At 29.6% G+C, this 13,986-nt stretch overlaps 4 protein-coding genes across 4 annotated transcripts; 2 read left to right on the top strand and 2 right to left on the bottom strand.

Annotated features, from left to right (window-relative positions):
- Positions 1-47: 47 nt before the first annotated feature.
- On the top strand, positions 48-3,794 carry LOC124530013 (DNA fragmentation factor subunit beta). Its single transcript, XM_047103985.1, has 4 exons — positions 48-297; positions 484-619; positions 2,126-2,314; positions 3,138-3,794. Exons 1-4 carry the CDS (start codon positions 193-195, stop codon positions 3,773-3,775), a joined length of 1,068 nt encoding a protein of 355 aa, XP_046959941.1. The 5' UTR covers positions 48-192; the 3' UTR covers positions 3,776-3,794.
- A 4,748-nt stretch (positions 3,795-8,542) lies between these two features.
- On the bottom strand, positions 8,543-10,945 carry LOC124529939 (ribosome biogenesis regulatory protein homolog). The gene is made up of 5 exons (XM_047103889.1): positions 10,498-10,945; positions 10,128-10,406; positions 9,785-10,004; positions 9,402-9,664; positions 8,543-9,240 (listed from the first exon to the last, which is right to left on the bottom strand). Exons 1-5 carry the CDS (start codon positions 10,644-10,646, stop codon positions 9,090-9,092), a joined length of 1,062 nt encoding a protein of 353 aa, XP_046959845.1. The 5' UTR covers positions 10,647-10,945; the 3' UTR covers positions 8,543-9,089.
- Positions 10,946-11,399: 454 nt separating this feature from the next.
- On the top strand, positions 11,400-11,988 carry LOC124529924 (INO80 complex subunit C). The gene is made up of 2 exons (XM_047103863.1): positions 11,400-11,665; positions 11,740-11,988. Exons 1-2 carry the CDS (start codon positions 11,518-11,520, stop codon positions 11,937-11,939), a joined length of 348 nt encoding a protein of 115 aa, XP_046959819.1. The 5' UTR covers positions 11,400-11,517; the 3' UTR covers positions 11,940-11,988.
- Positions 11,989-12,333: 345 nt separating this feature from the next.
- On the bottom strand, positions 12,334-13,808 carry LOC124529923 (U3 small nucleolar RNA-interacting protein 2). Its single transcript, XM_047103862.1, has one exon. The coding sequence runs from the start codon at positions 13,701-13,703 to the stop codon at positions 12,360-12,362; it is 1,344 nt and encodes a 447-aa protein (XP_046959818.1). The 5' UTR covers positions 13,704-13,808; the 3' UTR covers positions 12,334-12,359.
- Between the last annotated feature and the right edge of the window lie 178 nt (positions 13,809-13,986).

The following is a 13,986-nucleotide window of genomic DNA, read 5'->3' as shown; positions in this document are numbered from 1 at the left end:
GATCTAGAATGTCAATGGAACTGTCACTTGTCACAGTCAGACTCAAATCGCGCAAAAATTGACAGCCGACCGGAAGTTCTTATCAGATCGAAAAGTACCTACTAGTTGACTTTACGTTGACGCTGCGTGTTTTTCTTTGTTTTTATTATTGTGCTAATATTTTATTTAAAAGTATCTTCAAAATATTGAACTATGAAAAAGGGATACAAAGTTACGGATGTGAAGCGGATTAAAAAAATTGGGGTAGCAGCTGAAAACCTGGAGGAACTAATTGAAAAATCGTGCAAAAAGTTAGGAGTAAGTTGTTTCTTTTTGAAATACGATAAGAAGCACATATTATTAACGCGTTTACATTTTATTTTAAATTAAAATCATTTTGGGTAAATTTTTCTTTACAAACGAAAATTATAATAAATATGTCAAGGCTAGATTCCCTTGACCCAATTTGTTAGCCCTGACCTAAATCACATTGTCGGTTTTTAGTTCAATGTCAGCTGCGCAGAATGCAGACTCTACGTAGCCGAGGACGGGACTCATGTAGATGACGACGATTATCTCAAAACTTTGCCACCTCAGACGCTATTCATCTTATTACAGGAAAAAGAAAAAATGGTAACTGGTATGTTTAAAACTACACAAAGATTGGCATGTAACATAATGATACAATGTACTGATGTATTTATACATTTACATGGTATCTTAAAATTATGAAAAAATAAATCAACAAGTACTTTTTATCTGTAATTGAAGCCAGAAGGAGATTTATTTAAAACAAAATAAGTTTTAGGAGTGTATAAAATGCTTATAACATAAATAAGTAACAGAAATTTTAATAAATTTTAAATAATTTTTAATTCATATTTGTATCAATTTAAACACTTAATGTTATTATTTTTTATGTTAATAAATAGTAAATTTTATATATACAGTGTAAACTCCATGTAACGTCACTCGATTTAACGGCAAACTCTCTAAAGCGTCGAAATCAATTGGTTTTAGTTGGTTTAGCTTGTATTCCATACAATGATACACTCTACATAGCATCACACCCACTCTCAATAACGACAAAAATTGAGAAATAAAAATTATTTTTTTTCCTTTTAAGTTGCTAAAATTAGAAAAAACTGCGCATCTGTGTACGTTCTTATGTCGCTTTATTATTCTAGCCCTCAATAAACTCGAATGTCGGCACCACGCATTAGGAACTTTCTAAGAAATTCGTTAATTTGTTTACAAATTGGGATTGCTTGCACGTGTAGACTGTGACCATGCCTAATAAGTATGAGTCATGGATTACAACGTTATCATATGTATTCTACGATTGATGAGGTGGAAACAGAACTTGAGTTTGATAGCGACCTTCCATTAACTGAGTGGATTCAGCAGGTCAACGTGGCAGGAAATACGGTAAATTTTCAAACCTACATCGAAGTAGACAACTGCCTGCTTACAACGGCTTCACTCACAGACATAGAAATTTTGGATTCAGTGAGAAAAAACTGAGGTTCAAGAATAAAGAGATGAAGAAGATGAGACGGATGAGCTTGAGCCTCCGCCAAGCGTTAAAGAAGTTCTGAAAGCAGCTAAATTACTTCCTTTATATAAGATATAAATAAAAAAATTAAAAATATACAACAAAATTGGTCGTGCAGCAAAAGGCGTCAGTATACGCAATAGCGTTCAAATAAGATATATATATTTTTTGTACATAACTACTAACAATAGACTAAAATAAACTTTTTTTTCGAATTCTGATTTTTCTTCTCTTCATTTAACGACCACTCTTTATAACGCCATAAAATGCACAGTCCCTTCAGTGTCGTTATATAGAGTTTACACTGTATATAAATAATTAAAAATTTACTGTTAAATTATATTTAAATATGTTTAAATTATATTTAATTTACTGTTAAATCTAATAATTATAAATAATTTAATTGATTATTTAATTTAGTAATGTAATTTGATTGGATATATCCTTTAGGAAACATTACTAAATAAATTAAATGCTTCAAAAAGTAAAACTTAATCACAGAATACATTTTTTAAGTATAGAACTTATCATTTTAATTTTTCCCCTATTGATATAAACACTTTATGATGATTTATTTGTTATTTTTTATAGATTTTGACTACTACTACAATCTGATTCGCTCCTGCAAAAAGGATTACATTGATACTGGATTAGCTGCAAAAGATTTCCTGAGTACTAATTTTAAAGAAAAATTCCAAGTGTTCCAGAAGTATATTGCTGCAGCTAATGATGCAAAAACTATGCTTAGTGAGCGAACCCAGGATCCAGCATGGTTTGAGGGTATATATTTCTTAATTATTCACTGTTAGATTGGTAGTTGTTAAGTTAATATGTAAATTCTTAAAGGGAAAGTTCATTGTGGTTTTTAATATGAATTTTGGGAATTAGGAGACAAATGGATATGTGACATAATTCAAATAACTTTTAAATGTAAATTACATTATATTGTTTAAAAGAAAAGTTTTTTTTACATTTTAAATACTTTACTGAAAGTATTTTCTATTATTTGGAATTATTATTATTTTACATAATAGTGTGATGTGAATTTTAAAAGTGGTTTATAAATATTCTTAAACAGACATATTTATACTTATCTTAAATAAAAATTATATTAATGCATTTATTATCAAAACAAAGACACACAACAAATGGATGGAGTGTGGTACAATTGATTTTATTAATTTCAAAATGTAATATTTCCATTAGATGAACATAAATACTAAATTTTTTGGGGTGAAAAAATCGCGAATTGCACGGGCTAACTAAGAATGTTTTCCGACTTTGAAACTTTGAATTAAACTATTCGTTATTTTTTTGTAATATTTATTAAAAATTCAACACCTCCCGTTAAACTACGTACATATATTATGTTGATATCATGGCGACTTTCATGTCTTTTATTTCGCTTAAGTGATTGGGAAGGCTACCTTTACTCAATATGTACCAACTCAATTACTCCACTACTGAGATGATATAATAACAATGTTGCTTATTATTACTATTTCAAAGTGAGACGACATATGCGACTATTGTAAGGCTTGTTTATTTAAGCTTTAAAACTACAGATATACTTCAATAACATACAATAAAATGTAATTTCCAGGACTTGAACCCTCTGAAAAAACAAAAGAGCAATCCATGTCGAAACGCGTAAAAGAACGCATGCGAGGATATTTTTATAAAACAAAAAGTGCTCTGCAATCATCGGAGCTATACGTGCATTCCAGAAATGGACGAGGTAAGAAACTAATTGACCAGTTCCTATTAGACTTACGAAAGCTGCTGGAATTAAATAAATATAATGAGGGTTACTTCAATAGACATGATAATATTACACGCATGTGTAACGAAAATGGACTTTTTGAATGCGGCGGACTTTGGAACAATCAAAGATGTATGTACGATGGTGAACATGTTATAAACCCGTATAGAAGCCGGGAAGAACGTATTATTTTTCAAACATGGAATTTAGATCATAAAATTGAGTTATCGAGATCAGTCGTGCCGATGATATTGAAAGCTATTGAGAGATTGGGTCAAACCACAGTTCAGTGTACGTCTTGCAAAAAAATCGCCGGTGAATGTTTCATTGAAGCTGACAGATATTATTTACAGATATTTACGCGTGAAAATTTAAAATTAGTTCATATCGTTTGTCACTATAAAGGCAAACACGACATCCAATCCGATGTGTACACATTATGTAAGAAATGTTTGACCAGTCAAATGATACAATCATAAATTTATTAAGTATATATTAAATAGTAGTACATTTGTACATATTTTTCTATGCTTATAGATATTCATTTTATTTTATTTTGCTGTTATGATTTTTGATTATACTGTTTATATTTTAATCTGTCCTGACCTTTTTACAAGGTTATTAAAAAAATAAGAGGTAATCGACCTATAAATTATAAACTGCTATACAAAGACTTTTAGCAACTAACTATGATTCAATATTATACAAAGCTGTTATTTTCACTTGGTTCGTAAAATATTAAAATACTGATTGATCTTCTTTTTTTACAATATCCTCATATGCCTATAAAGATATAAATTGCCAACTGCACATATATGTTCCTTTCTCTGCAAGTATCTTCGATGTTTTAAATTGCAGAATAGGTTTTTACGTCTAATTAGCACTCAGCAGCAACTAAATCAGTTTAACCCAAAGATTTTGCCATTACTGACTGTAACTTCATTAGGTCATAGTTATCTTAATATCAAAGAAATATATTTTTAATCACTTATGTTTAGCATGTATATTTGTGATATATTATGTATATCCCTGTAATTATTCTCGATTAAAACGTATAATAAAATAATACCGAAAAATTAAGTTTTAAAAACAAAAAACAAATATGAAATAAATACAAAAACTAAAATAAAATAGGCAAATTTTAAATAATTTACGGTACTTTTTCGTATCTGTGAGATACTGTACTGCCAGAACCTTTATGATAATATAATTAAAAAAAAACATCTATGAGATGTTTTATTTACTACTGAATGATAGTAGTAGCCTTTTAACATAGTCATTATTTAAAACTGTTGATATTATTAAAAAATCTCTAAATTTTTCTATTCCTTAATTGATCTCCTCTACCCTTAGTTAATTAGAATAAGTGTATAGTTAATCACCTACTATAATTATTATTAAATATATATTTATTTTTTTATTATATGATGGACTTTGAATTATATTCCGAACCTATATTGTTGTTAACGGTTGTGTAAATCAATTATTTATATTATGTTAATTCTATTGAAGGGATTGCTTGTGATATGAGAATGTTGTCAATGATGAAATTATTTTGAATCATATTGAAAATTATGATATCTAATTGAAAATTGTTTAAAAATAATAATCCAAGCAAAGATGAAAAATGCATTTTTATATTTACAATCTTGGAATTTATTTTTACACCTTCGTCAAAAATATTTTCAGTATCATAACATTTGTTTTATCAGAAATGAATAAAAATTTACAACCTCAACTTGTATACAGGGTTATAGATAGCCATAGAAAATTGTCTATTTTTCCATACGAATTTTATTAGTGATGAGCTTATTCAAGAAAATAAAGTCGAACTGAAGTAATATTATTTTAAATGTATTTGTTTCACGTAGATATATTGATTATTGTTACTAGTCGTTGTTTCTAACTAATTATGTTGTAATATGTATATTAAAATTAAACTTTGTTTAAAAAAAAAGTTGTTACAAAACTATCTCAAAAAAAACAATAGATATGAATAAATGTAATATGGCACATTACCGGACATCGTACATCTTCTTTCACATGCTTTTATGTATAAAAACACCTTAAATTAATACATCAGTTGATATGGACGTATAATAATATTAACAGCCTGTAAATTTCCCATTACTGGGCTTATGTCTAGGAACATATTCCACAACACTGCTCCAATTCGATTTGTCGGATATGGACGTGTATAATACTATGTCGGGGCTGTAAAATCAACTAATAACCAATGATGTTCTAGTAAACAGATATGTTTTAACGCGCAAAAAGTGAAGACTAGAAAACGTCCTAATTGGGACGTTTGCCTTTAGTCGTTTTACGTAGTAATACGTTATAATACATCATAATTACGTAGTAATACGTTTTGCGTAATTAAAGCACCTAGTTATGCCTTTTACTGATTGTTTTTATCAAGCTATCCTTTTTACTTGTAACTAAATTTAAAATAAACGGTCCCCGGCGCGGCACACTTTTTTCTGTTGTTTAGTATGGGTAAAACATATCTGTTTATTAGAATATCATTGTTAATAACACATAACAAGACCTGCTTTTTAGGGTACATTTGAAGATTGTAGTTGTAGATATAAAAAAATATTGAATACTCACAATTGAACATGTATATCAATATATTTACAATCAAACTGATGTTCTATTTAATTCTTAAATGTTTATTAACGGCGTTAAATATTTATTACAGTATAAATAAATGTCAGTAAATATTTTTTTTTTATCTTTAGCTTTTTTATTAATCTTATGAATAAGAGAATATATATTTTTATAATAAAGAAAAGTAATTAAATGCATTACTTTTTTTAAAACAAGTATTTGAGACTTGATTATTAGTTATAAATTTAAACATGCCTACTCAATTTGATTTATGACCAGTTTAATGTTTAAGTTTAAATATTAATACGTAAGGTAAAGTAATTAAATAATAAAATAAGGTAATGTAATTAAATAAATACGACGTAATAGCAATATTAAATAAGTAGAAAATACAATTATTGTGATATTTATATTCAGTTTAAATAACACGTGTTAGCAAATTGCTATAAAACAGTTGTATAAATGTAAGATAAGATATTACAAACGTTTTGTTTTTTTAAATTTGAATATTTTTAATTGCTGGAATGAACTATATTCAATCATAGTTAAAGCGTAACACGCTGGGTATAATTTTTTAAATCTTAAAGATTATATACTGTACCTAATTCTCAATCTTAAACGAAATTCAAATAATGCGTAGTTGCTTGTTATTTATTGAAATACAGAGTATCGATTAAATTTAGAAAATTTGTTTTAGTTTATTTCTTAACGTACTTTTACTGTGTGCCTGTCATGAAAGTATTAGTGTTTTATTTATTAATTTGTAAACAATGATGTTGTAGTAAACAGATATGTTATTAACGCGCAAGAAGAGAAGACTAGAAAACGTTTTAATTGGGACGTTTGCCTTTAGTTGTTTTACGTAGTAATACGTTATAATACATCATAATTACGTAGTAATACGTTTTGCGTAATTAAAACATCTAGTTATCCCTTTTACTTATTGTTTTTATCAAGCTATCCTTTTTACTTTTAACGAAATGTAAAAATAAACTAAAATAAACGGTCCCCGGAGCGGCACACTTTTTTCTGTTGTTTAGTATGGATATAACATATCTGTTTATTAGAATATCATTGGTTTGTAAATATCACAATAAAGTGACTTATAAAACATAGTTGTGAATGTAGATGCTTCCAATGTAGCTTTAGTGATTGTGTGTAGTGTGTAGACGCGAAAATTTAAACGTATTCGGTTTCAATATTAGGTCTGTTATGAAAATGTTTGAAATTTATTAAAAAAAATGTAAAGAATATTTTTTGATAAGTAGGTCTAATCAGTCAATATATTATTTAAGTAATGTTAATAGGCCATCCATAAAATATCTGCATAAAAAAATTTACCTACTCTAACTTAAAAAGTGTAACAGCACTTTTATGACACCTGGAGGCATGCATCCTTGTGAGGTAGATTTTTAAATAAAAATTAAGCACATCAGAAAACTCAGTGAATCTCTTCTGTAGCGAAACTCATGATATAAAGTTAAGATATAGCTGGCCACCTGGGCTTTTCGATTAACTAAATTAGTAGGTAAAAATACACAATAATTGCAGTCATTATGGTGGGCCTAAAAGTAATGTCAAGTGTCTCATTTATCAGTATATTTATTATGAAGAAAACCAATTCCTCTTAAAATTATTAATGTTTAGCGTATTGAATAGACTGTTAGATCAGTAGGTATTGTGTAGCTACATTATATACAGTATTGACGTTATAACCTCATCCTTTATGTTAACAAATGTGGAATATCTGCATGTGATGTGACATAATAAATGGTATATATTTGAAAAGAGTGTTTAATTAATTGCCCTATCCTCATTCGCTTGCTAACAGGATGATGATATCAGAAAGCTTTGGCTTCAACCCCCACTCGGAAGGACTTATCAGTCCAAATCTGTAAAAAGTTGCCTTCAGCTGGCCCTTTTGCAAATCCTTCTTATGCTTCATGGGTGCTGTGCAATACCGGCAACAGGGCGGCGCCTCATTGACGTAGAAACGTCACTCACGGTGGATTTTCTTACAAAGGGCTTGATTTCATTTCGAAAACTGATGCCTTCTTATTTCATGGTCTACGTCGGTATCACCGTCAGGTTATCAATTAGAGAGACCATTACTTCAACGAGCCCAGATTCGTAGATGGAAGGAGAGCCAAGTGTCGCTATCAGCAGGCCTAGCGACAGTAGAAGCCATATATTATATGAGTCAAAGCACTCAGCGCGTATGAAGAGGGGGGAAACATTTAGAGAGATCTAGGACGCGTAAACTCAGATGCTTTTTCTATTATCACACTCATTATCCGAGATTTATTGATATCTGTAAAAATTTGCGAGCTGTATTCTTTTGTGTATGGTACCATTCTGATCTACTCACTCACTTTTTAGAAAATATTCTATCTGTCAGCATTCATTTAAAAATTCAAGTATTCTCAAGCTGTTTATCGCCGAGTACTAGATGCACTTAACGATAATATGTATTCGTGTTTTATACTGTACTATATTGAAGACAATTTTTGTTTTATTTTTTCAAAAACAACAGCAAAAATATGTTACTAATACAATCATTACCTGTTATATCATAACAATAGTATTATCCAATTTAATTCTATGAGATTTCTTATTTAGTAAAATGAATGAAACAGTTTTGTAGTATACTTTATTATATTTCGAATAAACATTATGACAACGAAGCTAACATTGAAAAAACACTAGCATAATCAATTTTAGTCAGTAAGTCAGTAGTTATTAGTAGCATTAGTAACTAGCATATCCATATTCAATATACCAGATTTTTATACAAAATGTAAAAATTTCTGTTAAATATTATGAAATACTAACACAGTATTTTAACAGATACAAATTGAATAGGTGTATTTTTATTATTAAAGAATATTCGTAAATAAAATTTAATGGTATATTTAATCCTAAATAATTTCATAGATGTAAAAGTGATTGTATTTTTTGGTATAATTACACTTTCTATCTACTCAACCAATCATTATGAAATCTTGAAATAAGATACATATTATGACAGTTGCAGTAAAGATGATCTAATTCCTGACCCAACAGACAGACCAAATCTAATATATACTGTATATTATAAATAAAGGTAGCAGTAATTAATATGAATATGAAAATGCTAATGAGTTTTCATTGACAGCTAAAAATCAAATATTTCAACTAAAACTATCTCCTCTTCCTGCCTGGATTCTTTTTGTTTGGATTCCTTTGACCCTTGCCAGCTTTGGGCTTTTTAGCTGAGAAGTTAGTTACATTGCCACCCTTAGCTTTACCTTTTCCTTTAACTGGTTTCATTGTTTTCTTTTCTTCTGATCTTCTAAAGAAACAAAAATAAAATATGTTTAGTTTTAAATTTCATTGCAATTTATAAAACATTAGGAATATACTACTGAAATAGATTGATAATTAACAACCATTAATTTCTAATTATGGGTATAAATTAGAAATTCCACATTTAAAAAAGGTGTATATACTTACTGTATTTGCTCTTTATGTATGTGTTTAGATACTGCTTTATCCATATCAATCTTAGGTCTCTTGTTCAGAATCCTGTCTATGAGGTTAAGATTATTTTCTCTTTCCACCTGTGGTGTTGGTACCGGTGCATTGCGTTTCCTTACTTTGCCTGGGATCAGTTCATGGACACCTTTACCTCTCGCTTCCTTTTCTTTTGGCAACTTATCTTGGAATTTACCAAGAGATGCAGTAGAAGCTTTTGCCACAACAGCTGCAGTAGACAACTACACAAAATAGTTCAAATTAAAAATTTACAAACTAGTTTTTTAGAGGAACATTTTTGTCATAATCAGAAATAGTCTAATATTAAAGAAGCTTATGTTAAAAAAATATATTTCATTTACCTGTGTAGCATTGGCTTTATCAGAGGTGACAGGCAAACCAACCCTAGGAATATTAACTTTCCTAGACCTTGCAATATTCTTAAGCCTTTGCAATTCATTTTTAGCAACTTTCTCTGACTTTTCAGTTGCTTTCTTTTCATACATATCAGTCATTGGATCCACATGTTGGGGAACTTCTATTAGCCAATCTTTTTCTTTTTCAGCAGCTGCCTTTCTGAAACTATACCAAACAAATGTTACTTCATTAATCATCTCAAAATTCTCAAACTCACTCCAAGATTAATATATAATTAATAAGAAATAAGTAAGTATATATAATTTAGTATGCATAAGAGTATCTTACCCATAGAGTGGCACCCATTTCTGTAACTGTTCATCCCATTTGAGTTTATCTTTCTTTTGCTTAGTAATTCCCTTTGCTTTGGCAAACTCTTGCCATTTGGTTAAAGGTTTTGGTTTCGGCACTGGTTTTGATCGTGGAAGAACTGTTGTTGGCTGTGGTAATTTAACTACTATTGCTTCATCAATTCTCTCTGTTGGCAATTCCCATATTTTGTTGAGCAGCAGCTGTGTATTGTCACGGGATAGAGATTGTAAATATGTATCCCTTTGACTATCAGATCTAAAAATATTTTAATAGATTGATTATTATTGAGTATAATTATTAAATATTTCATTGAAACGTTATTTAGTAGAAATTTTATATTACTCACTTTAACGATTTGGTATCGAGATCATTTGTATCAAAAGCCAACAGAGTTCCGACATCTAGTTCTAACTCTAAGTGCTTTTCGACTGTGATAGGTTTATACTTTTCTGCTTTCTTTTGTTCTTTTTCTAAGATCTCATTTACAATATCCATTTTAAATTGTTTTTATATTTATCTTTATACACTAATGTCACTTTCTGGGCACAAAATTCACGTTTTATTTCTGAAGTTACAAACACGTGTTATATTACGTTGTAAGATGCTCTTTTAACGCAAGGGAAAAACTGTTATTTTAATTTGTCCTGGTTATGGACTTAATTACATGTTTAGTATATAAAATCTTAAATGTTTTTAACATCCTTTTGCACAGAACTTTTTAAAGTAACCTTTAAAAAGTTTAAATCACGTTATGGTGTTTTCCAATTTCCGAGATATCAATTTAATGACATTTGATTGGACATTTTACTTTGAAGAGCTGTCAAATGTCAAGTATCGAAAAATAATCTGTATTCTTTTTTATTTATTTTTTATTTGCACTCATTTGATTCAAAACGGAATGAAATTCCTTTATTATTCTAAATGTCATTCTAAATATCTAATATAATATAAGGGTGTGTCAAACTCAGAGAAACTAAACAGTTAAGTTAGTTAAGTTAAGTTATTATTATTAGTTTAGTTAAGTTTATAAGTAAAATTTTCTTTACAAGTAATTATTGCATTCAAATCAACTTTTTGACTGATAATTTTTTTGATTTTGTTGGTAAGCTAAGGTGGTTTTTGTATAGAAGAGATATTTAGATTCATAAAAATCAATTTGTATATTTGGAATCGATTCTTATTAGTTATCGTAATAATCGATTACTTAAATCGGTAATGACACTTATGACTATCTTGTATACTTACTTACTCTGTGAATTGTATTTTCAATTATAAACAAGTACTAAACTAAAATAATTAATAAATATAATTTTTATGCTAAAAGTTCAATTTCAACGCATTTTTTTATATTTGTAACTATAGTAATATGACTGGTGAATCAGAAAGGAGTCATTGTTTTAAAATCGAAAATAAATTTATTGTAAAAAGTGGTTGTAAGAAGCGTATGTGGAGATCGCTAAAACAAATATTGACTACTGAAAGAACACTACCATGGCCTAATGACGCTGTTCTGTGTGAGTACTGAGTGTATTATAAATTGAGGGCAAATGAAAACCACATTTATTTATAAATATGTTGCTTTTTGCAGATTTTTCAATCAATGCACCACCTTCCTTTAAGCCAACAAAGAAATATTCAGATATCTCTGGTTTGCCAGCGCCTTATATAGACCGTCACTCGAAACTGTACTATAGCAATGCAGAAGAATTTGCAACGGTAAGAAGTTTACCCATGGACATTACTGCTGGGTATCTACAACTAAGAGGAGCTAATACAATTGTCGGTTAATTTTATAAAATGTATATGCATTATAAAATAAAACATTATTATATTCAAAGTGTGATTTAATTTACATTTAGTAAACAGTTGATCAAATCAGGACCCATTATAATAATACAACTGATATATAGCTATGTAATACAGTTTGTTCAAAAAAGAAAGTTATTACCAATTTTATAAAATGAAATAAGAGTCAATTTTGCATGTAATTAAGTACTGGTCATGCATACTGGTCTGTGGCCTTTAAAATGTTCTTAATTGATCATGTTACTTATTATTGATAAAATTTATATATGTTGTGCTTAATTTTTGGGGATCGAATTTGATTAGATGCAAAGTTGTCTTATGTACAATAATTAAATATATAATTGTGGTAGTGTGGTAGTTATGAAGAAAGGAAACATATTTTAAAATTTATTTATTAAAATATTATGACTTCATCGATAAGTTAATAACTAATAAGCCATTTTTTGCACTCCCTTGCTTAAACCATCTGCCTCCTTTGTGTTCTTGTCCTAGAGCTACATATAAAAGTCTGCCATCACTTGTAAATTGCATATGATTTACAAATCCATTTTTCATTATGCTAAGCAAAGGTTCAATATTTTTGTATGAATCACTGACTTTCCATAATCTTATGTAATTATCATAGGATCCAGATGCAAAAACATCAGAATTTAAAAGAGTTGCTAAACTTGTAATCCAGCGTGGGACCTCATTTTCAGAACCATGTGCTTCTGTTACAGTACATAATGGCTTTTTCTTCAAGACACTCCACAAACATATTGAACCATTGTCGCTGCCAGACACAAAATGCTCTTCATCTAATAGTTTCACTTCATCAAGACTTCCCACTGGACCGTTAAAAATCAACTGTGACTCCTCAACTATTTTCCATATTCTAACAGTGGTATCGCGACCTCCTGAAGTAATAGCTCGTTCCCTAGTTAATGCATCAATAGAAGTGATGGGTGATTGATGACCAAACAGTGTTTCCACATATGCCATTTCATCCAACGACCAGATCCTCACGGATCTGTCTTTACTAGCCGAGTACAAGTCATGTGTGTTCTTTCTAAAAACTAGACCTATAACCACATCCTTATGGCCTTTGAATGTATGTATGTGTTTCAATGTATGAGGGTCCCAAATTTGAATGTTTGGTGAAGAATCAGAGGTAGCTAAATATTTTGAGTCTGTAGTTAAGGCTACTGAAGTAATACCTCCTTTTAGGTAAGCGGAATGTGTTTTATAAGTCAAAGAGCCGAGTCTTCGTTTTTCCCTGACACTCCATTTAATGATTGTACCAGTTTTACAGCCAGTAAAAGCGAAATCGCCGTCACTGCTAATACACAAACATGTGAGTGATAGGCGATGTTCCTTGGCCCGTATAAGTCTAATATTACTATCCGTTGGAGCAACATATTTATCGGCAACTTCTGTTTTTAGCCTTCCTTTTTGTTCCAGGTAATCTTTTTGTAAACGTTTTTCGATAGCATCGTCTATGACCTCCGACCGCTTCGCTTCTTCCTTTTCTATTTCTTCTAGATATTTCTTTGCTAGTCGCAATTTCTTTTGCTCTGCTGTTTCATGGTCACTGTCTGATTCCTCCGCTTCAGAGAACTTTTTAAGGTCCAAATCACTATCTGAGGATTCTTGTCCATTTTCGAGGTTAGGAGCATTTGGCTTTTTAGGTTTTTTCTTGTTTATTTTTTCACTTTTTCTTTTATGAACTTGCCTCGATTTCCCTTTTAGGAAAAATGAAGAAGACATTTTCTTTTGGTTAATTTATAAAAAAAATTATACACAATTTTTGTTGAAATTTAAATGTATGAACACGTTGATTTGGCAGATGACATTTTACAATTGACAGTAATCAAAAGTATAACCATCGCAAAAATAGATAATCTATTCAGATTATACAGTATTGCCTTTGTACATGTTGCCAAACAATTTTCCCTTACGAAATCAATATTGAATTTTCAACAATCAAAAAAAGTACCTACGTTGAACCATCAACCCATCCTTATATCAATACTTTCTCAATCAGTCTCAC

This window comes from Vanessa cardui, chromosome 5 (genome assembly GCF_905220365.1).
Source record: "Vanessa cardui chromosome 5, ilVanCard2.1, whole genome shotgun sequence".
NCBI classification, from domain to species: Eukaryota; Metazoa; Arthropoda; class Insecta; order Lepidoptera; family Nymphalidae; genus Vanessa; species Vanessa cardui.
This window is presented reverse-complemented; position numbering and strand designations above follow the sequence as displayed.

Excerpts from the sequence above, each read along its gene's own strand:
- LOC124530013 (XM_047103985.1), top strand. The coding sequence starts at position 193 with ATGAAAAAGGGATACAAAGTTACGGATGTGAAGCGGATTAAAAAAATT. Across the intron at positions 298-483 it reads AATCGTGCAAAAAGTTAGGA|TTCAATGTCAGCTGCGCAGA; the intron begins GTAAGTTGTTTC and ends GTCGGTTTTTAG. Across the intron at positions 620-2,125 it reads AAAAGAAAAAATGGTAACTG|ATTTTGACTACTACTACAAT; the intron begins GTATGTTTAAAA and ends TATTTTTTATAG.
- LOC124529939 (XM_047103889.1), bottom strand. The coding sequence starts at position 10,646 with ATGGATATTGTAAATGAGATCTTAGAAAAAGAACAAAAGAAAGCAGAA. Across the intron at positions 10,407-10,497 it reads CTCGATACCAAATCGTTAAA|ATCTGATAGTCAAAGGGATA; the intron begins GTGAGTAATATA and ends AAATATTTTTAG. Across the intron at positions 9,241-9,401 it reads ATACATAAAGAGCAAATACA|AAGATCAGAAGAAAAGAAAA; the intron begins GTAAGTATATAC and ends TTGTTTCTTTAG.
- LOC124529924 (XM_047103863.1), top strand. The coding sequence starts at position 11,518 with ATGACTGGTGAATCAGAAAGGAGTCATTGTTTTAAAATCGAAAATAAA. Across the intron at positions 11,666-11,739 it reads GCCTAATGACGCTGTTCTGT|ATTTTTCAATCAATGCACCA; the intron begins GTGAGTACTGAG and ends TGCTTTTTGCAG.
- LOC124529923 (XM_047103862.1), bottom strand. The coding sequence starts at position 13,703 with ATGTCTTCTTCATTTTTCCTAAAAGGGAAATCGAGGCAAGTTCATAAA.